Genomic DNA, 24,303 nt, shown 5'->3' on the forward strand with positions numbered 1-24,303 from the left:
CCATAACACAGACAAACTTGTCTGTTATCGACATATGGCAGTACACAAAAAAATCTAGCCTACTCATTTTGCCAGCTAGAAATAAATAAATAAATAAATTCAGAAATGGAGGAAGATAGCTAGATATAGCAAGTTAACGTTAGCTGATGCCTCTTCAAAAAGAAGCAACTGTGACAACACTGATCCTAAGATAAAACAAACAAAATAAACTTTCCCATTGAATAAAATCCTCAATGCACCCCACCAAAGAAATCTGGGACTTCTCCAAAATGAGCACAGATAAGAGATCAGCTCCAAAGTGTTGCATTTCAATTTAGTCTGCAGGCAGGCTCTACAGAAAACTCCCCCGGCGCCACAGACAGCCAGCGGCTCCCAAAACACAACTCATGCGGCAAGCTGCAGAAATAAACATTCCTATTGAGCAAAATCCATAATCAACCCTTCTAAAGAAAACACGTCTCCTTTCACCAGATCCACGATAGAATACATGGTCAAAGCGTTGCAATTCGGTTTAGCCCACCATCCGCACAGACACACTGTTTCAGCCCCAGCCACAGGGCTCTATACAGAAACATTGACCTCCATTGAGACCAAAACTACTATTTTCCCATAGGCTTGTACTCTCTATAGTATGACAGCACCAGCAGTTAGCTACCAGCAGCTGACAGACATCTTAATTTGGTTACTTTAGTGTTAATCAGTGTTATTTAGACAGAAGACGTGAGCTAAACGCTAGCTCTATAGCTAGCATAGAGGTTATAAGCTAGCTCTTTTTTTGGGGGGGACGGGATCAGCTTTGTTTCACAAAAGTTCTGACCCTTTCTATTCTCATAAATCCTACAAATTGTAAATGAAAGATAAAATGTTTTGCTAAGAGTATTATTATATTATTAATCAATTGACTATTACTTTTTAAAATCACCCAGCAGTGCTATTTGCAGAGTTAATTCCAGGTAAATGTTGCAAATCTTCAGCCATTCCTGAACGTACAACCAAAAACAAGCTACATATGGACAGTACCAAAACAAATGAAATAATGATTGTCTCTTCGCAGCAAAATCTGCAGAGCTAGGAAGGTTGTATCCCCCATATATACAGTACAAGTAATACGTTTGGACACCTACTCATTCAAGGGTTTCTTTATTTTTACTATTTTCTACATTGTAGAATAATAGTGAAGACATCAAAACTATGAAATAACACATATGGAATCATATAGTAAACAAAAAAATGTTAAACAAATCAAACTATATTTTATATTTGAAAATCTTCAAATAAAACACCTGTTGCCTTGATGACAGCTTTGCACACTCTTGGCATTCTCTCAACCAGCTTCACCTGGAATGCTTTTCCAACAGTCTTAAAGGAGTTCCCATATATGCTGAGCACTTGGCTGCTTTTCCTTCATTCTGCGTTCCGACTCATCCCAAACCATCTCAATTGGGTTGCGGTCGGGGGATTGTGGAGGCCAGGTCATCTGATGCAGCACTCCATTACTCTCCTTCTTGGTAAAATAGCCCTTAAATAGCCTGGAGGTGTGTTGGGTCATTGTCCTGTTGAAAAACAAATTATAGTCCCACTAAGCCCAAACCAGATGGGAGGCGTATCGCTGTAGAATGCTGTGGTAGCCATGCTGGTTAAGTGTGCCTTGAATTCTAAATAAATCACAGACCGTGTCACCAGAAAAGCACCCGCACACCATAACACCTCCTCCTCCATGCTTTACGGTGGAAAATACACATGCAGAGATAATCCGTTCACCCACACTGCGTCTCACAAGGACACAGCGGTTGGAACCAAAAATCTCCAATTTGGACACCAGACCAAAAGGACAAATTTCCACCGGTCTAATGTCCATTGCTCGTGTTTCTTGGCCCAAGCAGGTCTCTTCTTCTTATTGGTGTCCTTTAGTAGCAATTTTGCAGCAATTCGACCATGAAGGCCTGATTCACACAGTCCCCTCTGAACAGTTGATGTTGAACTCTGTGAAGCATTTTTTTGGGCTGCAATTTCTGATGCTTGTAACTCTAATGAACTTATCCTCTGCAGCAGAGGTACAGTGAGGGAAAAAAGTATTTGATCCCCTGCTGATTTTGTACGTTTGCCCACTGACAAAGAAATGATCAGTCTCTAATTTTAATGGTAGGTTTATTTGAACAGTGAGAGACAGAATAACAACAAAAAAATCCAGAAAAACGCATGTCAAAAATGTTATAAATTGATTTGCATTTTAATGAGGGAAATAAGTATTTGACCCCTTCTCAATCAGAAAGATTTCTGGCTCCCAGGTGTCTTTTATACAGGTAACAAGCTGAGATTAGGAGCACTGAGAGTGCTCCTAATCTCAGCTTGTTACCTGTATAAAAGACACCTGTCCACAGAAGCAATCAATCAATCAATCAGATTCCAAACTCTCCACCATGGCCAAGACCAAAGAGCTCTCCAAGGATGTCAGAGACAAGATTGTAGACCTACACAAGGCTGGAATGGGCTACAAGACCATCGCCAAGCAGCTTGGTGAGAAGGTGACAACAGTTGGTGCGATTATTCGCAAATGGAAGAAACACAAAAGAACTGTCAATCTCCCTCTGCCTGGGGCTCCATGCAAGATCTCACCTCGTGGAGTTGCAATGATCATGAGAACGGTGAGGCATCAGCCCAGACCTACACGGGAGGATCTTGTCAATGATCTCAAGGCAGCTGGGACCATAGTCACCAAGAAAACAATTGGTAACACACTACACCGTGAAGGACTGAAATCCTGCAGCGCCCGCAAGGTCCCCCTGCTCAAGAAAGCACATATACAGGGCCGTCTGAAGTTTGCCAATGAACATCTGAATGATTCAGAGGAGAGCTGGGTGAAAGTGTTGTGGTCAGATGAGACCAAAATCGAGCTCTTTGGCATCAACTCAACTCGCCGTGTTTGGAGGAGGAATGCTGCCTATGACCCCAAGAACACCATCCCCACCGTCAAACATGGAGGTGGAAACATTATGCTTTGGGGGTGTTTTTCTGCTAAGGGGACAGGACTTCACCGCATCAAAAGGACGATGGACGGGTCCATGTACCGTCAAATCTTGGGTGAGAACCTCCTTCCCTCAGCCAGGGCATTGAAAATGGGTCGTGGATGGGTATTCCAGCATGACAATGACCCAAAACACACGGCCAAGGCAACAAAGGAGTGGCTCAAGAAGAGGCACATTAAGGTCCTGGCGTGGCCTAGCCAGTCTCCAGACCTTAATCCCATAGAAAATCTGTGGAGGGAGCTGAAGGTTCGAGTAGCCAGACTTCAGCCTCGAAATCTTAATGACTTGGAGAAGATCTGCAAAGAGGAGTGGAACAAAATCCCTCCTGAGATTTGTGCAAACCTGGTGGCCCACTACAAGAAACGTCTGACCTCTGTGAATGCCAACAAGGGTTTTGCCACCAAGTACTAAGTCATGTTTTGCAGAGGGGTCAAATACTTCTTTCCCTCATTAAAATGCAAATCAATTTATAACATTTTTGACATGCGTTTTTCTGGATGTTTTTGTTGTTATTCTGTCTCTCACTGTTCAAATAAACCTACCATTAAAATTAAAGACTGATCATGTCTTTGTCAGTGGGCAAACGTACAAAATCAGCAGGGGATCAAATACGTTTTTTCCCCTCACTGTAACTCTGGGTCTTCCATTCCTGTTGCGGTCCTCATGAGAGCCAGTTTCATCACAGCGCTTGATGGTTTTTGCGACTGCATTTGAAGGAACTTTCACAGTTCTTGACATTTTCCGTATTGACTGACCTTCATGTCTTAAAGTAATGATGGACTGTCGTTTTTCTTGGCTTATTTGAGCTGTTCTTGCATAATATGTACTTGGTCTTTTACCAAATTGGGCTATCTTCTGTATATACCCCCACCACACACCTTGTCACAACACAACTGATCGACTCAAACACATTAAGAAGGAAAGAAATTCCACAAATTAACTTTTAAGAAGGCACAACTGTTAATTGAAATGCATTCCAGGTGACTACCTCATGAAGCTGGTTGAGAGAATGCCAAGAGTGTGCAAAGCTGTCATCAAGGCAAAGGGTGGTTATTTGAAGAATCTCAAACATAGAATATATGTTGATTTGTTTAACACTTTTTGGGTTACTAAATGATTCCATGTGTGTCATTTCATAGTCAAGATGTATTCACTATTATTTTACAATGTAGAAAATAGTTAAAATAAAGAAAAGCCCTGGAATTAGTAGGTGTGTCCAAACTTTTGACTGGTACTGTATACACACACACACACACACACACATATATATATATACATATATACAGTGGGGAGAACAAGTATTTGATACACTGCCGATTTTGCAGGTCTTCCTACTTACAAAGCATGTAGAGGTCTGTAATTTTTATCATAGGTACACTTCAACTGCGAGAGACGGAATCTAAAACAAAAATCCAGAAAATCACATTGTATGATTTTTAAGTAATTAATTTGCATTTTATTGCATGACATAAGTATTTGATACATCAGAAAAGCAGAACTTAATATTTGGTACAGAAACCTTTGTTTGCAATTACAGAGATCATACGTTTCCTGCACACACTGCAGCAGGGATTTTGGCCCACTCCTCAATACAGACCTTCTCCAGATCCTTCAGGTTTCGGGGCTGTCGCTGGGCAATACGGACTTTCAGCTCCCTCCAAAGATTTTCTATTGGGTTCAGGTCTGGAGACTGGCTAGGCCACTCCAGGACCTTGAGATGCTTCTTACGGAGCCACTCCTTAGTTGCCCTGGCTGTGTGTTTTGGGTCGTTGTCATGCTGGAAGACCCAGCCACGACCCATCTTCAATGCTCTTACTGAGAGGAGGTTGTTGTTGGCCAAGATCTCGCGATACATGGCCCCATCCATCCTCCCCTCAATACGGTGCAGTCGTCCTGTCCCCTTTGCAGAAAAGCATCCCCAAAGAATGATGTTTCCACCTCCATGCTTCACGGTTGGGATGGTGTTCTTGGGGTTGTACTCATCCTCCTTCTTCCTCCAAACACAGCGAGTGGAGTTTAGACCAAAAAGCTCTATTTTTGTCTCATCAGACCACATGACCTTCTCCCATTCATCCTCTGGATCATCCAGATGGTCATTGGCAAACTTCAGACGGGCCTGGACATGCGCTGGCTTGAGCAGGGGGACCTTGCGTGCGCTGCAGGATTTTAATCCATGACGGCGTAGTGTGTTACTAATGGTTTTCTTTGTGACTGTGGTCCCAGCTTTCTTCAGGTCATTGACCAGGTCCTGCCGTGTAGTTCTGGGCTGATCCCTCACCTTCCTCATGATCATTGATGCCCCACCAGGTGAGATCTTGCATGGAGCCCCAGACCGAGGGTGATTGACCGTCATCTTGAACTTCTTCCATTTTCTAATAATTGCACCAACAGTTGTTGCCTTCTCACCAAGCTGCTTGCCTATTGTCCTGTAGCCCATCCCAGCCTTGTGCAGGTCTACAATTTTATCCCTGATGTCCTTACACAGCTCTCTGGTCTTGGCCATTGTGGAGAGGTTGGAGTCTGTTTGATTGAGTGTGTGGACAGGTGTCTTTTATACAGGTAACGAGTTCAAACAGGTGCAGTTAATACAGGTAATGAGTGGAGAACAGGAGGGCTTCTTAAAGAAAAACGAACAGGTCTGTGAGAGCCGGAATTCTTACTGGTTGGTAGGTGATCAAATACTTATGTCATGCAATAAAATGCAAATTAATTACTTAAAAATCATACAATGTGATTTTCTGGATTTTTGTTTTAGATTCCGTCTCTCACAGTTGAAGTGTACCTATGATAAAAATTACAGACCTCTACATGCTTTGTAAGTAGGAAAACCTGCAAATTCTAGTATACTTTTTTATTTATCACAATTTTCTTTAGCCAATTTTGGTCTTTAATGCAGGGCCGACAGAAAAGTTCCTTACTTTCTCCCCCTTCCACTTGCCTCTTCCATTTTTGCAGTAATGCTGTAATTAGTTGGTTGTAATAAGCTAGCTCTTTCACTTACCCGGTGAAACCTTGAATAATGCTCTCTCTGCTGACTGTTTGTAATACTTTATAAGCAATGTTGTTGGTAGGGACAGCATCCATTTTGAAAAGCAATGTTTCGCTGAAGCTCCCATTCCATCGTTGATAGCCATGGACGTTCTGAAGGATGAAATGTGCCCCGCAGATTGACGAGTAGACGCCCAATTTGCCCAACTAACAAATGTATCGCACTTTTTACGAAGTGTTTAATTTGCATTGCCATAGAGGCATACTCGCACTTGCCTGGCAAGTGTTTCTGCACCCTGCTACCACACAAAGCTTGGCCATCTTGAATAAAAATGCAATTGCTAGCTAACTCCATACTACTAAGCCACAACTTTTTTGTTTTTGTTTTACCCATGAGTATATGAAGGGTGAGCATGGGATTTTTATTTCATCACTGTGCAACGCTCACCGCGGGGCTTTGTGGGATTGTTTCCTAAAATAGCACTGATTTGGAGAAAACCTCAAACCCAACTTTTAGAACAATATTACAGTATTAGAAAAAGTCATTTAAGAGTTTTTCATTTGGGAATGTTTTCTTGGGGTGTTCCAAGTTACTATATGCGTTTCTGGCATTGAGAAATAGGTGATACATGCACAGATACTCCCGTGCCTTGTAGGCCCCTATGTAACAGAAAGTACACTGAAAAGGTAAGTTCACTTAAGTGGGCTTAAAACCTTATGGCGTGGGCAAAAAATAAGCCCTATCTTGAGTCATCAAATCATCTACTGTAACACAATAATTCAGTTAGTCATTTCAATATGAATCATTAATGCGACAGGCAGCATGTGTACAGATCTATTAGTCTCTTGTGTAAATCTCATTGATATGTTGCGGTTCACACTCACTTGGTGGAGAATTTGTGTGTTTCCCAGAATCTGGACTCCTTGACTTTGAACCAAGGGAACACACGCTCCATTTGCTGCAACAGAGACAGGGGTAAAATAGACGTTAAAGGCCCATTGCAGTCAAAAACCTACGTTTCCTGTGTTTTATATACATCTACACACTGAGGTTGGAATAATACTGTGAAAATTATGAAAATGCCCTTTTAGTGTAAGAGCTGTTTGAAAAGACCACCTGAAATATCAGCCTGTTTTGGTAGGTTTTGGCCTTCCATGGTGACATCACCATGCGGTAAATTAGTTAATAGACCAATAAGAAAGAGTTCCAAACCTCTCTGCCAATAACAGCTCATTTTCAGTTTTCCCTTCCCCACTCAGACCACTGACAATCCTAGCAAAATTCTTGCTTGAGAAATTGCCCTTTGCTAAGAAGCTATCCTTTAACAAGGTGCAGTATGGGACCTGGACATTTGTTCAACAGTTGAAGAATATAACTTATAAATGTGTCAAGAGCTTAGCACCACTGTCTTACCATAACCCAAAATGACTCAAACGGCAACAAAAGCAAACCGTAGAACAAACAATGTATAGCTTCAAAATATTTTTATAACTTTAATGCTTATCTTGTGTTATGTCAGTGCATCCATAGCAGTGTCTATTAACTGGAGAATGGTTACTCTGGCTTCAATAGCTTCATCCCAAATGACACCTTACGCCCTATGAGAGCTCTATGGCTCCTGGTCAAAAGTATTACCTTACCATTTGGGAAGCAGCCTGTCTACCAGTGGAGTCAAATCAGGTTGAATACTACTATACTGAACAAAAATATAAATGCAACATGTAAAGTGTTGGTCCCATGTTTCATGAGATGAAATTAAAAGATCCCAGAAATGTTCCATACGCACAAAAAGCGTATTTCTCTCAAATTTTGTGCACAAATTTGTTTATATCCCTGTTAATGGGCATTTCTCCTTTGTCAAGATAATCCATCCACCTGACAGGTGTGGCATATCAAGAAGCTGATTAAACAGCATGATCATTACACAGGTGCACCTTATGCTGGGGAAAATAAAAGCCCATTCTAAAATATGCAGTTTGTCACAAAACACAGATGTCTCAAGTTTTGAGGCTTTTGCAATTGGCTTGCTGACTGCAGGAGCAGTTGCCGGAGAATGGAATGTTTCTCTACCATAAGCCTCCAACATCGTTTTAGAAAATGTGGCAGTATGTTCAACTGGCCTCAACCGCAGAGCAGGTGTATGGCGTTGTGTGGTCGAGCGGTTTGCTGATGTCAACGTTGTGAACAGAGTGCCCCATGATGGCGGTGCGGTTATGGTATGTGCAGGCATAAGCTACGGACAACGAACACAATTGCATTTTATCGATGGCAATTTGAATGCACAGAGATACCGTGATGTGATCCTGAGGCCCATTGTCGTGCCACAATCAACAGCCTGATCAACTCTATGCGAAGGAGATGTGTCGCACTGCATGAGACAAATGGTGGTCACACCAGATACTGACTGGTTTTCTGATCCAAGCCCTTACCTTTTTTTTTTTTTAAGGTATCTGTGACCAACAGATACCTATCTGTATTCCCAGTCATGTCAAATCTATAGATTAGGGCCTAATGAATTTATTTCAATTGACTGATTTCCTTATATGAACTGTAACTCTGTAAAATCTTTTAAATTGTTGTGTTTATATATATATTTAGCATACTACTGAAGCTGAGGCTGAGCAAGCTCTCTATAGGCCAATTCCTGTAGGCTCTCCTCACCCGGATAAAGAAGGACTTGACCATGCTATTGGCCTTCCTGTTCTCCGGCTGCCCGCCGTCGGAGTTGATGGCCATCTGGATGATCTTCACTATGTCGTCACTGAACTCAAGCTTAAAGAGAGAAGAGAGAAAACACCGCACTGAGTGATTGACACACTGCCCTCCATTTCATCCCTCTCTCCCTCCCTCTCTCCCTCTCTGAGTGAACTGCGTTTGAACTCTGAGCAAAGAGAGCTCCCTGGGGCTGAGCATTCATGCCACTACTCAGGTGTCTGTGGATGATGTGGCTCTGCATTCATACACACATAGCTAGTGTTATCACACAATGCTGGGCGGATACTGATGGGATGAAAGGATTGAAATGGACTGAGACAACACAGTCTGAAAATATCCACAAAAAAATGAAAATATCAAAGCTTTTGCGGGACGGTTGATTGAATGTGTTTTCAAAGTGCAAGGTTGTGAAATAACACGAGTGGGATGTGATTTTAGACTCACCACAGACTTGTAGCGCCCAGCGGCCAACTTCTTCTCCACCGACTCCAGGTCGAGGGGGGAGTCGTTGGGGGGAGTGACCTCGGTCAGGACCGGGGGGTCGGGCCCCTCGGGGGAGCGGCGAGTGGGTAAACTCTCCTCCGTCTCGGGGTTCAACTCAGGCGGCTTCATCACAACCTAACGAGAGTGAGAGATGGAGATAGAGCGGGGGGAGGGGGGGATACAGTCAAATTACATCTATCTGTCCAATTGCTCTACTAACACTTCACAGACATACAAAGAAATTATGTATAATCTGTTGGGCCAGATGTTTTTCCTGGTCATGTGACCAAAGCAGGACAAACTCTAGGCCCTAGTTATAGCAGACACTCCAGGGCCCAGAGTTTTTCCTGACCCTGTCACATGAGCAGGAAAAACTTGGTCATGTTACGTGGTCAGGAAAAACTCCTGGCCCTAAACATGCAACACGATATCCCCTTCTCACAGATATCCCCACCTCTCCTCACCTGTCTGTAGCGGAGCAGGTGCGTAGAGGTGCGGGAGTTGAGCAGCGCGGTGAGGACCTGGCGCACCAAGCCCTGCAGCTCCTTCTCCAGGGCCGTCCTCCACTCGGCCGGCTGGCGCTTCGTACAGTTGGTGCAGGTGTAGGCCACGCTATCTGGCAGCTTGGACAGCAGCTCGTACATCTCGTCTGGTAGTGGGAGACAAGGGAGCAGAGAGGGAGGTTGACTTTTTACACTCATTTATCGGTTGGTTAAAAAAATCGGTCGATTCTCCATATCAAAAGTGTTGACAACAGATCCATGCCGAGTACACAGCTATGGAAAGGCATGTTTTAGGGTGTATCAACAGAAGTTGAAATTGATGTCAACACATTTAAGTATGATACCCCAAAGTAGTGAATATATAGCAGCCAAAATAAAGAATGGTGTTGAGTTCAAATCTGTATCGCTTCATAGAGGTGAAGAGAAACAGACAGACTAAAAGACAGCATTGTTTCCAGTGAGTAGAGTTGTGAAACAAGCGCGCCCGCTAACCTGTGAGGTTCTCACACTTGGCGTGGACCCAGTGGTCGCACCTCCCACACTGCATCATCTTGCTCTCGTAGTCGTCCTCATCATAGCACTTATCGCAAACGGGGCAGAAGTTACCTGGAAAACACAAGTCGTTGTGTCATAGAACACTAAACACACTCTCTCCCCAAACCCACGGGGGGCCAGTATGAAAAATGTATGCACTCACTCACTGTAAGTCGCTCTGGATAAGAGCGTCTGCTAAATGACTAAAATGTAATGTAAATGTAACCCTACTCAACCCTTCTCATAGTACTGAGGAGGCAGATGCCAGGGTCGTGTTCTTTAGGGACCAAACGGAACAAAACCAGAAGGGACTACCTGGACATTTTTTTTTTTCTGTAGCAAAATGTTTTATATCGATGTGCCCTAATGACCAGGTGGTAAGAAGTTGAACGCTTTTGACATTTTCCTTGGTCAATTATAGATGTGGTCAGTGAGAGAATAGCCTGAGTACTGTAGCGCTACATCATTCTACATTACTTGCGACCAGGGCTCTCAATTTGGTCGCATTTGTGACAAAATATTTTGCTGTGCGACCAGGAGTTTTATTTTAGGAGCACTGTGCGACTTATTATCTCCCAGATAATAATTGTTGTAATGACAAGGCTTTGCTGTACCGTTGTTTCCGAGTGCCCTAGAGAAACAAGTGAGTGCAGATTCGTTAGCGTCATGGTTGCACCATTACTACAGCGAAAACGGCTTGCCTCTAGCCCAACCAGTTCAAAATAGCTGACCCATACTACCAGCGCAACATTTTTATATTCCTTTAGCGACTCACCGGGACCGCATTATACATTCATAAACTATGTCTTGGGCAATTTTAAAAGTACTCGCGTGGACGTCATTAACCATTTGTTTACACTTTGTTCAGTCATGTTACCTCATTGGCTAGCTAGCGAACAACCTGGTTGGGGGCACAGAAAGGAATAAGGATAGCTTCTTCAGGAGATCAATGATCATAGCAATGACGGACATATCGCTTGCATGTCATCATCACAAACCTAATGTTTTTAAAGAGACAGTACAATTTTCAATGTAATGCATCTCAATAGGAAAATTGTGCTTTTACACAATGTAAAAACCTAATATTCCACAAATGACCTTGTAATTTCAATGACAGGTATTCGTATTAACATTTTAGCTTTTATAATAAACAAATGATGTATTTACAGTGATACATGTTGGTTTCTAGGGCAAAACATGTGCTTCAAAAGTAGCTAGAATTTATATAGGCCCAATACAGGCTGTATCTCAATCAATTTTGTAAAAATGATTTTCTAGTGCTCGTAAATTCCATGTGGTGCTCCTAGCTTTTTTAAAGTTGGGAGCACCAGTGCTACCAATATAAAATGTTAATTTAGAGCCCTGCTTGTGACTCACCTTTAGCAAAGAGTTTGGCACAGTCATGACATAGGGAAAAGTCATGTGACCACTGGGCATCCCAGGCCTTCCCAGGTTTTGTGGCCCCACAACTCTTACAGCGAACACACTTGGTGCAGATCTGGACACAACAAGGGCACAGAGGGACAATTCATGACAAATTAATTCATGACAATTAAATGGTTAAACAAAAGGCAGTCGATATACAATAAACTTAACCATTTCCGATCCCTAGCCCTAACCCTAACCTTTGTGTCTGCTGGCCGAATATACACTAACAAAAAACACATTTTACTGCTTGGAGGAGGATGGCGTGATGCATACCCAGACTCGTTTCTTCTTGGTTGGTCTGGTGGGATGGTTGGGTCCCAGGCACTCGGGGTGATAGCTGTTTCGGCACTTCTCACACTCCAGAAGTTGCTGCTTGGGGAGGAAGAGGTGGAGAGAAGCAAGTTAGTAACCTAATTCCTATTTTGCCTCAGACTTTGTAATTAGATAAACATTGAAGCTCGAAGTACCCTTGAAACGTAAATCTTTCTCTACCTCTTGGTGGAAGACATTGACTAGAGCCAGACATAACAGGGATAATGATATAACAAGGCTAGGCAGTGGGATGTTTTCCTCCCAATAGTGCATACCAAAAGGCCTTCATCATGATATTGGGATGTGTCCCAAATGACACCTTACTCAACATTTAGAGCACTCCTTTTGACCCATGCCCATAGAGCTCTGGTCAAATGTAGTGCACTAAATAGGGAATAGGAAGCCATTGGGGATGAATATATTGTTATTGGTCTGGATCAAAACCCTGATTAGAATGACAAAGAGGAGTAAACAGTAATTGGTTCTGGAATGAATCTTTTCTGAACAGTCCCCGTGGCATACTGGAAAATCCCCTCCCAATCTAATAACTCAGGAACATGAGGGTTTATGTCATTACGAGATTTCAAAAGAATCTGTTTTGCTTTAGCTTTGTGGATTAACATTTCATGCGTTTATTTCCACAAGCAGTTGAAGACCCATCAACTGACACTCCCGATTTACTTCTAGCAATGAGCAAAAACAAATAAGTATTCTCAAACTCCCAAACCCCTAATAGCCTTCGTTACTCACTCAAATCATTGGAAAGGGAGAGCCTTACTTTAGTCTTCTGGTGCTGGCGGCCACAGGTGTGGCAGAAGCGGCAGCGGCGGCAACACCAGTTCTCCCACTGCTCCTCCAGAGGGCGCTCAGTCTCCCCCAAGCAGAAGAGATGGAAGGGCTCACAGCACACCTGGCAGAAGACAAACTGGAGGAGGAGAAGGAGAGTCAGTGCAGCACACAGTCAGTGGGGAGTGTTCAGTCAGTATGGATGAAATTAATAAATGGGTACTAAAGTGGAATATGTGGTGATAAAAGGCTGTGTGAGAGAGAGGTATTATTCAGCCACTTTGAACTGCCTGAAGACGACCACTATGGGTCTAAACCATGTGGCCTGTGTGCTATCTGAGTGTTTGTAGCTAGGCTCGGGCGATATACAGTATACTGGGGTATTTAGACATACCGACGGTATGATATTCAATACCCTCACGGGGGCTGCAGGGGTGCGTGCTACATCACTGCTAACTATAAGTTAACTATCTAAGATGTGCCAAATAAATTATATCCAGCTCAGGGCTCCAGCTATGCATTTGGTTTGCTAACTTGCTAGCTAAGTGGCTAGATGGCAAGATCAAGCTTCTTGGTTACAGCAGAGACAATCAATCCCCTCCTGGATTGTTTTGGTAATATCGTATACTCCGGTATGCTACACAAATGGTCCGAAAATCTGGATACCGTCCAAACCTATTCGTAGCCTTTGATATGTCATGTTGAATGCTTGAAGTGGGCCCGCTGGTGCTGTCCGGTAGAACCCTGTGATAGACTAGCATCCAAAGGTGTACCACCATGTTGTTAGATGAGTAGCTCCCTTTATTAAATTCTTATTTTGAAATACAAAGAAGCTCTCCTTTTCCCTCATTCCGAGAGCAAGGCCAGCCTGTCCTCACCTTTGTTGTGTGTGTGTGAGAAAGTGAGAAAGCACAAGGGTAGAGAGAGAGCGCGCGAGAGCAAGAGAGGCGCCCGTGACTCACCTCGACGTTGCCACTGCTAGCACAGAGGAAGCAGACAACCCGCGGGGTGATTGGCACGGAGGTGAGGAGGCTGAGGCCGCCCGTGGCCCACACATTTTCCACGTCATGGTCCTTCTTAAAATCCACTCTGATTCTGTGCACTCCGTCGCAGGGCACTTTCTGCTTGGCGGTGCCCCCAGTCGAGGGAGTGCTCAGCAAGTTTAAAGTACTGCTCTCAGGTTTGGTTGCCAACGGCTTCTGCTGCTAGGGAGAGGGAGGTAGAGGAGAGAGGGGTCAGGGATGAGGGCTAAGGGGGCATGGGACTTAGGGAATATAATTGTATATCACTTTATTGTCCATTTGCCTTTGGCTTCGCCTTACAAAAACGTCACGTCATGAAATTTGGTCAGTCGGTTATTGTCATGCAAAAGACTGCCGGTCTCGCGGTAACTGACCGTTAATTAACAAACACATTTTGCATTTCCAGACCTCCACACAAGCAGCTGATGCATGCCTTTGGGACCTCTACATTTAAGAAAGTCTAATAAATCTATTTAATGTACACCATCACAATAAATCCATTATTTATTTAAGCAGGTCTAATGCAACATTATGATATGAAGATAATGTATTTCAGAAGAATATGAGTTGGCCTACTGTATGCTATCTGGCTATGCTCCATGCCATAGGCTGTAGGCTTGTTCATTTTGCAGACAAGATATGCTTATAAGTCCTGTGCCATTATTTTATATAATTTTATAGTAAGAATATATTTGAACTTAGCTGAATAAAATAGAAAGGATATTTTTCCCATTCCAGAGCAAGTGCGCATATGAAAAGTGATAATTTGAAACAGGTCCTATATGCTAGACTTAAGAGTTATTTGGCAACTTCAGTTGTGAATAATACAAACCTTAGAATGTCTTAGAAATCGAAACATATCTGGGATGCATGATGCGACTATAGGCTATTAAAGATTTGAGAAAGGCACAAAAAAAGCGTGCTCTCTGTTCCTTGCACAGGATGCACGGGCTGTTCTCTCATCAAGTGATCATCATTTCAACAACCACAGTATTCTCAATGTAATCTTGTCTTTACTAATATGTAAAATCAGTTTAGATTTAAAACGGCCCATTATCAAATGAGCAAAAAAAAAAAAAAAAAAAAGACATGTCATCCATATTCACTCAAATAGCGAATATATGCCTATGACGTATGCATAAGCTCTGATATGCGTATGGAAGTTTTTAATTCATCATCACCTAAGAAAGCTCAGTCCATTTCGTTGTGTTAGGCTTTAAAACATCATCCTCAATGACCATGTTTTCCACTCAGTTTAAAATCGGTTGTTGAACTTCTTCTCTTCAAATGTATCATCCCAGTGAGGTGAGTTTTAAAAGCACAACACTGTTTAGATAATAAGTGTTTGATGTGATTTTCGATTTCATTTGCATTGATGCCAAAGTGGTTAGAGGGACAATAGAGCACTGAGTACCAGGCCATTAGCGCATTAGAGGAAATGACCGTGACTCAACGGTCACGTGGAATTATATTGCGGTCATGACTCATGACTGCCGGTGTGGCGGTAATACGGTCACCGCAACAGCCCTACTGCAGAACATACCTTCTCTTTTGGTTTGGTGGGTTTAGGTGGTGGCGGGACAGAGCGAGGAGTCGGTTTCTTCATTAGTTTCCCTTCGGGTGCTGAGGGGACACGCGTTATAAGAGTACCAACGTTAGCTACAATACCATTTAGAGCAAATCACTGCTTTAGACCGCAGAACAAAGAAACTTAATTATATTAATTATTATGGTTAACAGTTGGATATACTAGTGTGCAAGGGGAAACAGCTATATTCTAGCCATTTCAGAAAGGGGTAATCATAACCATTACAATTGGAGATTTAACTGTAAGTCGCTCTGGATAAGAGCGTCTGCTAAATGACTCAAATGTAAATGTAAATGAGATGTCATGCTATGGCTCCTCCTACCGGTGTCTGTGATGGGCGTGGCCAAGCTCTGCTGCTGGGGCTTCCTCTTGGCTTCTGTGGGTGGAGACTTGGGAGCCCCTCCTCCCTCCTTTTTTGCAGGCCCCTGGGTGGGCTGTGGCCTCTGCTGTTGCTGTGGGGGCTGCTGGGGCTGGGGTGTTGGTGGGGAGGGGGAGCTCTGGAGTGAGGAGGACGATGAGGAAGAGGAGGAGGAAGGGGAGGAAGGAGGGGTGGGCTGCTGCGTCTTGCGTTCCTTCCTACAAGCAGCACCTGTGGGTGCCGTTGCAGGATGTTTCTGGTCTTGCCCAGGGGCAGTGGCGCAGCTGGGGACCTGGTCGTTTGGGGGGGTAGGGTTGTCGGCTGGGGGGGACTGCAACTGTGGCAGCAACGGTGGCGGCTGTTTTTGCTTCTCCTCACCTGGCTTCGGGGGAGGGGTTTCACTCTTTTTTCGAGGGGGCTCCTCCTTCAAAGGGGGCGGGGCCTGTTTGAGACTGGGCTCCGTGCTCGTTGGGCCCTTGACGGGGTGTAACGCCTCCTTTTTTTCAGACAGTTTGTTCTTCTTCTTGTCTTTTTTGCCTAAAAATTAAAATGATACAATCCCGTCAATTACACTGAGAACTGTGAATGACAAAAACATTGTGGTTTTATGCATTAGGCTTTATGAAAGACACTGACCTCTCACTTGCTTCTGGAGAAAAATCTTGGAAGGCATCCACTGCAAATTCTGACACTTTCGGACCCTGTGACAACGTACAAGCATACAGTCAGTAACATATTCAAACATTGTGGCGTTAAATGAGCGAGACTGGGAAATCGCTCAACTCAAGTCAACATAACGTGATTCTCAATCTCTGATACTTACTTGCAACACTGCTTCTTGATATTGCGGCCCCCGAACTTGGGCTTGTCCAGGCAGTTGGTGCAGACTCCGCAGTCCTCGGGGACCTGGCAGCCGGGACACTGCCCGCAGCGCCGTGACCGCCGCCCCTTCCTGGGCGCCGCCCCTCCCTCCTGGATGATCTTGGTGTGCCTCATCACCGGTTTGATGGGAGGGGACTGGGGCTCCGCCTCTTCCGAGCCCGCCACTGAAGATTTGTCTGGGGGGGGCATTTGCAGCATAACATGGTGACTAATCAAAAGGTCCCAAATGGAAATAGGAAATCACTCTTGTAATGGGGTGCCAGGCCAGAAACATATGAAACAGAATAAGGTACGGCCCTTACCCTCAAACGCCATAACTTCCTTGATGTGTTGGAGAAGCATTTGATTAAGCGAGTGGGTCATACTTCATTACAAATATTCAAAAAGGGGACATGCCCGTTTAACACGAATCTCACCATCGTTCCCCATGGAAGACAGGATCTTTTCTCTCTCCTCCCACGGCAAGGCACTGAGGGTGGGCATGTCGTCGGGGAACACGGCCCGGTTACGGCCCAGGGCCACAGCGGCACGCCGACACACGTGCTTGATGCGCGGCCCTCGCACCGACGTCTCCGAAGAGTCGCTCTCCTGGCTCTGGTGGAGTGAAGCCAACAAAAATCAATACAGTATAACTTCACTTGATCGAGATGAAGTGGCCGAATTCTGGGACTGTGCATTTCAAGTTAAAAAATATTTTATCAATGTTAACTCTTCTAAATCAGTCTCTGAAGGGGCTACTCTGTAATAGGGTTGTCCAAACACTAGTATCGTGGAAAGGAAACAAAACATGAAGCAGACTTACATTTCTTGAGGAAAATAGTTATGTTCCAGACACACAGCCTTCTGTTACTACCCAGTCACATTGGTTTATTTTCCAAACTATAGCCCCTCATACAATATTTTACATACAACAGGTTTTTAGACCGTAGAGTTCAGTCTGCTTCAAGTTCTTTTTGTTTGGTGGAAAATCGAGTATCACCATACTGGTATCGTGACAGCCCTAATCTGTAAACCATCATTCTCCAGGCCCTCTTACCAGTTGACAGTACCTTTATTTAGATATACTCTCCTTTAGAAAACACTCTGAAAGATGTGTTTTCTAAAGGAGAGTATATTTGTGCACTGCTGTCTGCATAATGTACAAAGTGGTTTCGCAGAATTCCCCTTGAATAACCCCCTTTCAGGGACATTCCTGCTATCAAGTTTCAGTCTGTGTTCAAACACTTGCAATGTTATTTATGGCAACAAACATTCTCAGAATCATGTCAAATGATTTTATCGTGGTTGTGATGAGACATATCAAAACCCTTTCCGTGTTAAAATAAACCAACAGAAATAGTCTAGTCAGCAGAGGAGAGGAGGAGGGGCAGGAAGAGGGGAACTAACCTGAACTTTAGGATGGTCTGGAGACTTCAGTGACTTGCTCTTCTCAATCTTGAACAACTGCGCTTTGGCCTTCTTCAGCAGGCCCGCCACCCGCTTGTCGGCCACAGGCTGCTTCTCGGCGTGCGCCAGCATGGAGCCCAGGGATGGGGCCGCCGGGGGCTTCTTGCTGCCGGTCTGTCCTGGGGGAAGGCCTGTCTGCTGGGCAGGGGCACTTGTTTTCTCCTTCTCCCCAAGCTCAGTCTCTGGCCCCCTCTCCGAGGGTCGGCTCTTTTTGGAAAGGCGGCCCTTCGTCAAGATAAGGGGAATAGAGTGGACTACAGCCCTGTCTACGGGTGCCGTCTCTGTACCCGAGTCTACGGACGCTGACTTCTTCCTCCCAGGTGTCTTTTTAGGAGCGAGGGAGGTCAAAGACTCCTCCCCTTCCCTCCCCTCCACGGCAAACAGGCTGGGGGTCCTATTGGGAGAGGAGTCTGGAGTGGACGCCTTCCCTCTCCTCTCCCAATCTTTTCTGCCCTCCCTTTTGTTCTCTTTCTCGCGCTCTCTGCTTTTCTCCGTCTCCCTTTCCTTCTCCTTGACAGGAGCCGAGTCCCGGGAAGCTGAGGTGCTCCTCTCTCTCCCCCCTTTCCCGACACCGCGGCCCGTCTCCTGGGGGCTGGAAGTGAAGAGGGGGAAGAGTTGAGAAGAGGAACAAGAGGCGGAGTTGCCACCCGCAACGCCACCAAGGCTCCCGGTTGCTCTATGTCCATCGGAGGAGGAAGGAACGTGTATGGAGAGGCCCAGGGGGCCCGGTGAGAAGGTGCTGAAAGGGGCAGGCTTTAAGGCACTAGCAGGCAGAGAGCTGGAGGAGTTACTGGTGCTGCTGGCACCGGTGGAGACAGAGCCTGTCAGCACAGACATTTCAGAGGGGCCTTTTCCTGGCGGGGCCCCTGGCTGGCTGCTACGCGTGGTCATTGAGTGTGAGGGGGACCGGGGTTGACCGTGCAGGGGTCCCGGGGTCGTCCTCCTCCTGCGTCTCACCGACCGGCCCGACTTTGGGGAGGACTGGAGGGGGGACAGCGAACCCGGGCTGCTCCCCGATGACGACTGCAGGGTGACCGACTCAAAGATGCGTGAGTGTGCCTCGCTGGGAGTGAAGCGTGGGGCGCGCAGCAGTGGGCTACGCTTCTGGAGTGGCGGCGACTCGAAGCGGGACGAGGGGTGCTGCTGGTGGTGGTGGTGGTGATGCAGTGGAGAGAACATGCGGGTGCCCGTCCCAGAACCGCCGCCACTGCCTGGCGCGGGGTAACCCGTTGGAGCAACCCCCCCGGCACTGGCGCCATGGGGCATTAGACCCACGTCTTGGGCCGTGAGAGGGGGAGGGCGGAAGTTGTCGAAGATGGGCTTGCGGATAAGGCCCTCCTTGGCATACTTAGCGGAGGAGAAGTACTGCTGCTCAGTGCGAGACCGAGATGTCCAGCGGAAGGTGGGCTCTCTCAGGATGGACCTGCGCTTGTCCTGCAGGCTGGAGAGCACCAATGACGGGCCCTGGAGAAACGGGTGGGGCAGGATCCAAGGGGAGTGGGGGTGATGCTCTGCCGTGTTGGAGCCTGACTGGGCCTGCTGTGGGGGGCTAAGGAGAGGGGGGGGCGGGGGGGACGAGGAGGCGGTGGAGGCAGCCTGCTGAGAGTTGGACATCAACACTCCCGTGGCCGGGCTGATGATAGCTTTCTTCCCTCCGGTGGCCAGGCTGCCTCTGCCCCTCGCCCCAAGGTTGCCCCTGCCCACACCCTGCCCTCCGAGGCCCCGCCGGCCCCTCTCAATCAGAACCCGCTGATCCGGCTCGGGCTCTGACGGCGGCCTGGAGGTTTGCAGCATGGCCCCCTCCCTCTCTCCCTGGGAGGACGGGGAGTGGTCTCGCTCGTCGTCATGCTCGGACAGGGCCTGAGTGCCCTCCGAAGCCTGGGAGTCGCAAGACGAGTCGTCCAGGCTGGGGCTGCTGGAGCGGGACGACTCGCCCGACGAGAGCTGGGAGGAGTGCTGGGACACGGCGCTGGAGCCGCACGAGGCAGCGCTGCTGCTGAAGCGCCCGTTGCTGGTGCTGTTGCAGCTGTTGTTGTTGTTGAGCAGGCTGGCCGCCACGGCCGTAGCCCTGCTGGGTGTGACGGGGGCGGGGGGAGGGAGGGTGTCGACCGGAGCTGCGGTCACGGCTGTAGCAGCGGCAGTGGTGACTGCAGCTGTAGACGCCCGCATGGGGGAGGAGGCCGAGGTGGGCTGGGGGGCAGCGACGGGGGGAGGGACAGCATCTAACCGTGCCATCTTCATGTGGGGGTGAGGGGCGCCGAAGCTGCCCTCGTCCTCGATGAAGCGCTTTGGGGTTTTGATGATGCGCAGCGAGACGGTGCTCACCACGGGCATGATGAACTGCCTGATGTTCTTCAGCTGCGTTCTCCTCCTCCTCCGGATGCCCGCCTCCATGGCTGCCACCCCTTGGCCTCCTATGGCCACCACCTCCTTCTCTAACAATTTCTTTTTCTGCGCACCTTTCTTGGCGCGCTGCAGCAGCTGCTTGGCGATTGCGGCGTCAGTGCGTTTGGAGGGGGGAACGATCCGCACAGGCTTGATTTGGCGAGGGCTGGTTCTCAGGTTCAGCGGCCTGCCCAGCTTGGAGGGAGAGGATGAGGGGAGCGGGCTGGAGGGCGGGGAGGAGATGTGGACGTCGAGGCTGTCGTCCTCCCCAGCAACTTGGGACGCCTTGAGCTTAGACTGCTGTTGAGGAGAGTGGGGGTCCGTATCTCTGTCCCGGCGGACCCTGAAGGCCTTTTGTTTGGTTTCATCTGAACCAGAGGCCTGGGCAGCAGCGGCGGCGGCAGCCTCGGCTTTGAGGCGCTCGGCAGAGGGAGGTCGTCCTCGTCTGCGCCGGGGCACGCCGGGAACTGGCACACACTTCCTGGCGATGGCCTTGAGCGGGCTCAGTTTGACCTCACGGAGCCGCTTCAGTTTGGTCACCTTGGACTCGCGGCTCACTTTGGGAGGCTTGGCCTCTGCGTCCTGCTGCTGCACGGAGCCCAGGGGCGTTCTCTTTGTGGGTTTCCTCTCCTCGTCCCTGTCCTTGCGGTGTGCAGATGTGGAGCAGTGCTCCTGCCCCAAATGCATGCTGTCATTGTCATTGGCTGTATGGCTGCCGCCCTGCAAACTCCTTTGGGTGCCAGAGGCTGGAGGACGGCCTCTCCTCTTCTCTCCAGAGCCAGGCGGCCTCCCTGGCAGGCGCTTGGCCTTCTCCGCAGGCCACTCCTGGACCTCGGGTTTCCCCGAGGCAGGCGAGGGGGAAGGGCCGGCACCTGCGGGCCCTTTCTTTGCAATCAGGGCCCGCGGGGGTCGGCCTCTGGGCTTCTTCTCCTGTCTGGGAGTAACTGGTAAAAAACAGACAAAAATAATGGGTTTCAAATAAGTGGGGATGAACTACAACACAATGGCTCCTTCTACCATTTTTTGGAGAGCAGAGAGAGATAGATACACACACACACACACACACACACACACCCAAAAGTATGTGGACACCTGCTCGTCGAACATCTCATTCCAAAATCATAGGCATTAAATATGGAGTTGGTCCCCCTTTGCTGCAGTAACAGCCTCCACTCTTCTGGGAGGGTTTTCCAGTAGATGTTGGAAAAATGCTGCGGGGACTTGCTTCCATTCAGCCACAAGAGCATTAGTAAGGTTGGGCACTGATGTTGGGCGATAACCTGGCTCGCAGTCGGAGTTCCAATTCATCCCAAAGGTGTTCGATGGCGTTGATGTCAGGGCTCTGTGCAGGCCAGTCAAGTTCTTCCACACCGGTCACGACTAACCATTTCTGTATGGACCTCGTTTTGTGCACGGGGGCATTGTCATGCTGAAACAGGAAAGGGCATTCCCCAAACTGTTGCCACAAAGTTAGAAGCACAGAATCGTCTAGAATGTCATTGTATGCTGCAGGGTTAAGAGTTCCCTTCACTGGAACTAAGGGGCTAGTCCGAACCATGAAAAACAGCCCCAGACCATTATCCTCCTCCACCAAACTGTACAGTTGGCACTATGAATTGGGGCAGGTAGCGTTCTCCTGGAATCCGCCAAACCCAGATTCATCCGTTGGACTGCCAGATGGTGAAGCGTGATTCATCACTCCAGAGAACGCGTTTCCACTGCTCCAGAGTCCAATGGCGGCGAACTTTAAACCACTCCAGCCGACGTTCGGCATTGCGCATGGTGATCTAAGGCTTGTGTGCGGCTGTTTGGCCATGGAAACCCATTTCATGAAGCTTCCGACGAAAAGTTATTGTGCTGACGTTGCTTCCAGAGGCAGTTTGGAACTCGGTAGTGAGTGTTGCAACCGAGGACAGACCATTTTTACGCGCAATGAGCATCAGCACTCGGCGGTCCCGTTCTGTGAGCTTGTGCGGCCTACCACTTCATGGCTGAGCCATTGATGCTCCTAAACGTTTCCACTTCACAATAACAACACTTACAGTTAACCGGGGCAGCTCTAGCAGGGCAGAAATTTGATGAACTGACTTGTTGGAATGGTGGCATCCTATGACGGTGCCACGTTTAAAGTCACTGAGCTCTTCAGTAAGGCCATTCTACTGCCAATGTTTCTCTATGGAGACTGCATGGCTGTGTGCTCGATTTTATACACCTGTCAGCAACTTTTGAGATTGTCATATATCTATATATGACAAACACACACACAGTACCAGTCAAAAGTTTGGACACCTACTCATTCCAGGGTTTCTTTATTTTTACTATTTTATACATTGTAGAATAATAATGAAATAACACATATGGAATAATGTAGTATCCCAAAAAAAAAAAAAAAGTGTTCAACAAATCAAAATATATTTTATATTTGAGATTCTTCAAAGTAGCCACACTTTGCCTTCATGACAGCTTTGCACACTCTTGGCATTCTCTCAACCAGCTTCATGAGGTAGTCACCTGGAATGCATTTCAATTAACAGGTGCGCCTTGTTAAAAGTTAATTTGTGGAATTTATTTCCTTCTTAATGCGTTTGAGCCAATCAATCAGTTGCGTTGTGACAAGGTAGGGGGGGAATACAGAAGATAGCCCTATTTGGTAAAAGACCAAGTACACATTTTGGCAAGAACAGCTCAAATAAGCAAAGAGAAAGGATAGCCCAACATTACTTTAAGACATGGTCAGTCAATCCGGAAAATTAAGAACTTTGAACGTTTCTTCAAGTGCAGTCGCAAAAACCATCAAGCGCTATGATGAAACTGGCTCTCATGAGGACCACCACAGGAAAGGAAGACCCAAAGTTACCTCTGCTGCAGAGGATAAGTTCATTAGAGTTAACTGAATTGCGGCAAAGAAATCACTACTAAAAGGACACCAATGAGAAGAGATTTGTTTGGGCCAAGAAACACGAGCAATGGACATCAGACCGGTAGAAATATGTCATTTTGTCTAATGAGTCCAAATTGGAGATTTTTGGTTCCAACCACCGTTTCTTTGTGAGACACAGAGTAGGTGAATGGATGATCTCCAAATGTGTGGTTCCCACCGTAAAGCATGGAGGAGGAGGTGTTATGGTGTGGGGGTGCTTTGCTGGTGACACTGTCTGTGATTTATTTAGAACTCAAGGCACACTTAACCAGCATGACTACCACAGCATTCTGCAGCGACACGCCATCCCATTTGGTTTGCGCTTAGTGGGACTATTACTTGTTTTTCAAACAGGACAATGACCCAACACACCTCCAGGCTGTGTAAGGGTTATTTGACCAAGAAGGAGAGTGATGGAGTGCTGCATCAGATGATCTGGCCTCCACAATCACCTGACCTCAACCCAATTGAGATGGTTTGGGATGAGTTGGACCGCAGAGTGAAGGAAAAGCAGCCAACAAGTGCTCAGCATATGTGGGAACTCCTTCAAGACTGTTGGAAAAGCATTCCAGGTGAAGCTGGTTGAGAGAATGCCAAGAGTGTGCAAAGCTGTTATCAAGGCAAAGGGTGGCTACTTTAAAGAAACTCAAATATAAAATATATTTTGACATGTTTAACACATTTTTGGTTACTACATGATTCCATAAGTGTTATTTCATAGTTTTGATGTCTTCACTATTACTCTACAATGTAGAAAATTGTAAAAAATAAAGAAAAACCCTTGAATGAGTAAGTGTGTCCAAACGTTTGACTGGTATTGTATTTGTATATGTATGCATGCATGTATGCATGCATGTATGCATGTACACTGCTGTTCAAAAGTTTGGGGTCACTTAGAAATGTCCTTGTTTTCGAAAGAAAAGCAA

At 46.6% G+C, this 24,303-nt stretch overlaps 1 protein-coding gene across 1 annotated transcript in view; it reads right to left on the bottom strand.

The window, feature by feature from the left end:
* LOC311102141 (histone-lysine N-methyltransferase 2A-like) overlaps positions 1-24,303 on the bottom strand; it is a 57,263-nt gene that overhangs the window by 22,157 nt on the left and 10,803 nt on the right. Inside the window, exons 3-17 of the mRNA XM_084143374.1 lie at positions 18,013-21,401; positions 17,043-17,220; positions 16,568-16,802; positions 16,381-16,445; positions 15,709-16,281; positions 15,342-15,421; positions 13,739-13,981; positions 12,769-12,915; positions 11,952-12,050; positions 11,628-11,748; positions 10,209-10,322; positions 9,678-9,862; positions 9,175-9,348; positions 8,677-8,787; positions 6,900-6,973 (exon numbers count right to left, since the gene is read on the bottom strand). Of these exons, the coding sequence (XP_083999500.1) occupies positions 6,900-6,973; positions 8,677-8,787; positions 9,175-9,348; positions 9,678-9,862; positions 10,209-10,322; positions 11,628-11,748; positions 11,952-12,050; positions 12,769-12,915; positions 13,739-13,981; positions 15,342-15,421; positions 15,709-16,281; positions 16,381-16,445; positions 16,568-16,802; positions 17,043-17,220; positions 18,013-21,401 (5,788 nt within the window). The remainder of the gene's footprint in view (positions 1-6,899; positions 6,974-8,676; positions 8,788-9,174; positions 9,349-9,677; positions 9,863-10,208; positions 10,323-11,627; positions 11,749-11,951; positions 12,051-12,768; positions 12,916-13,738; positions 13,982-15,341; positions 15,422-15,708; positions 16,282-16,380; positions 16,446-16,567; positions 16,803-17,042; positions 17,221-18,012; positions 21,402-24,303) is intronic.

Source organism: Coregonus lavaretus, assembly GCF_964263955.1.
Source record: "Coregonus lavaretus genome assembly, chromosome: 26".
In the NCBI taxonomy this organism is placed as follows: Eukaryota; Metazoa; Chordata; class Actinopteri; order Salmoniformes; family Salmonidae; genus Coregonus; species Coregonus lavaretus.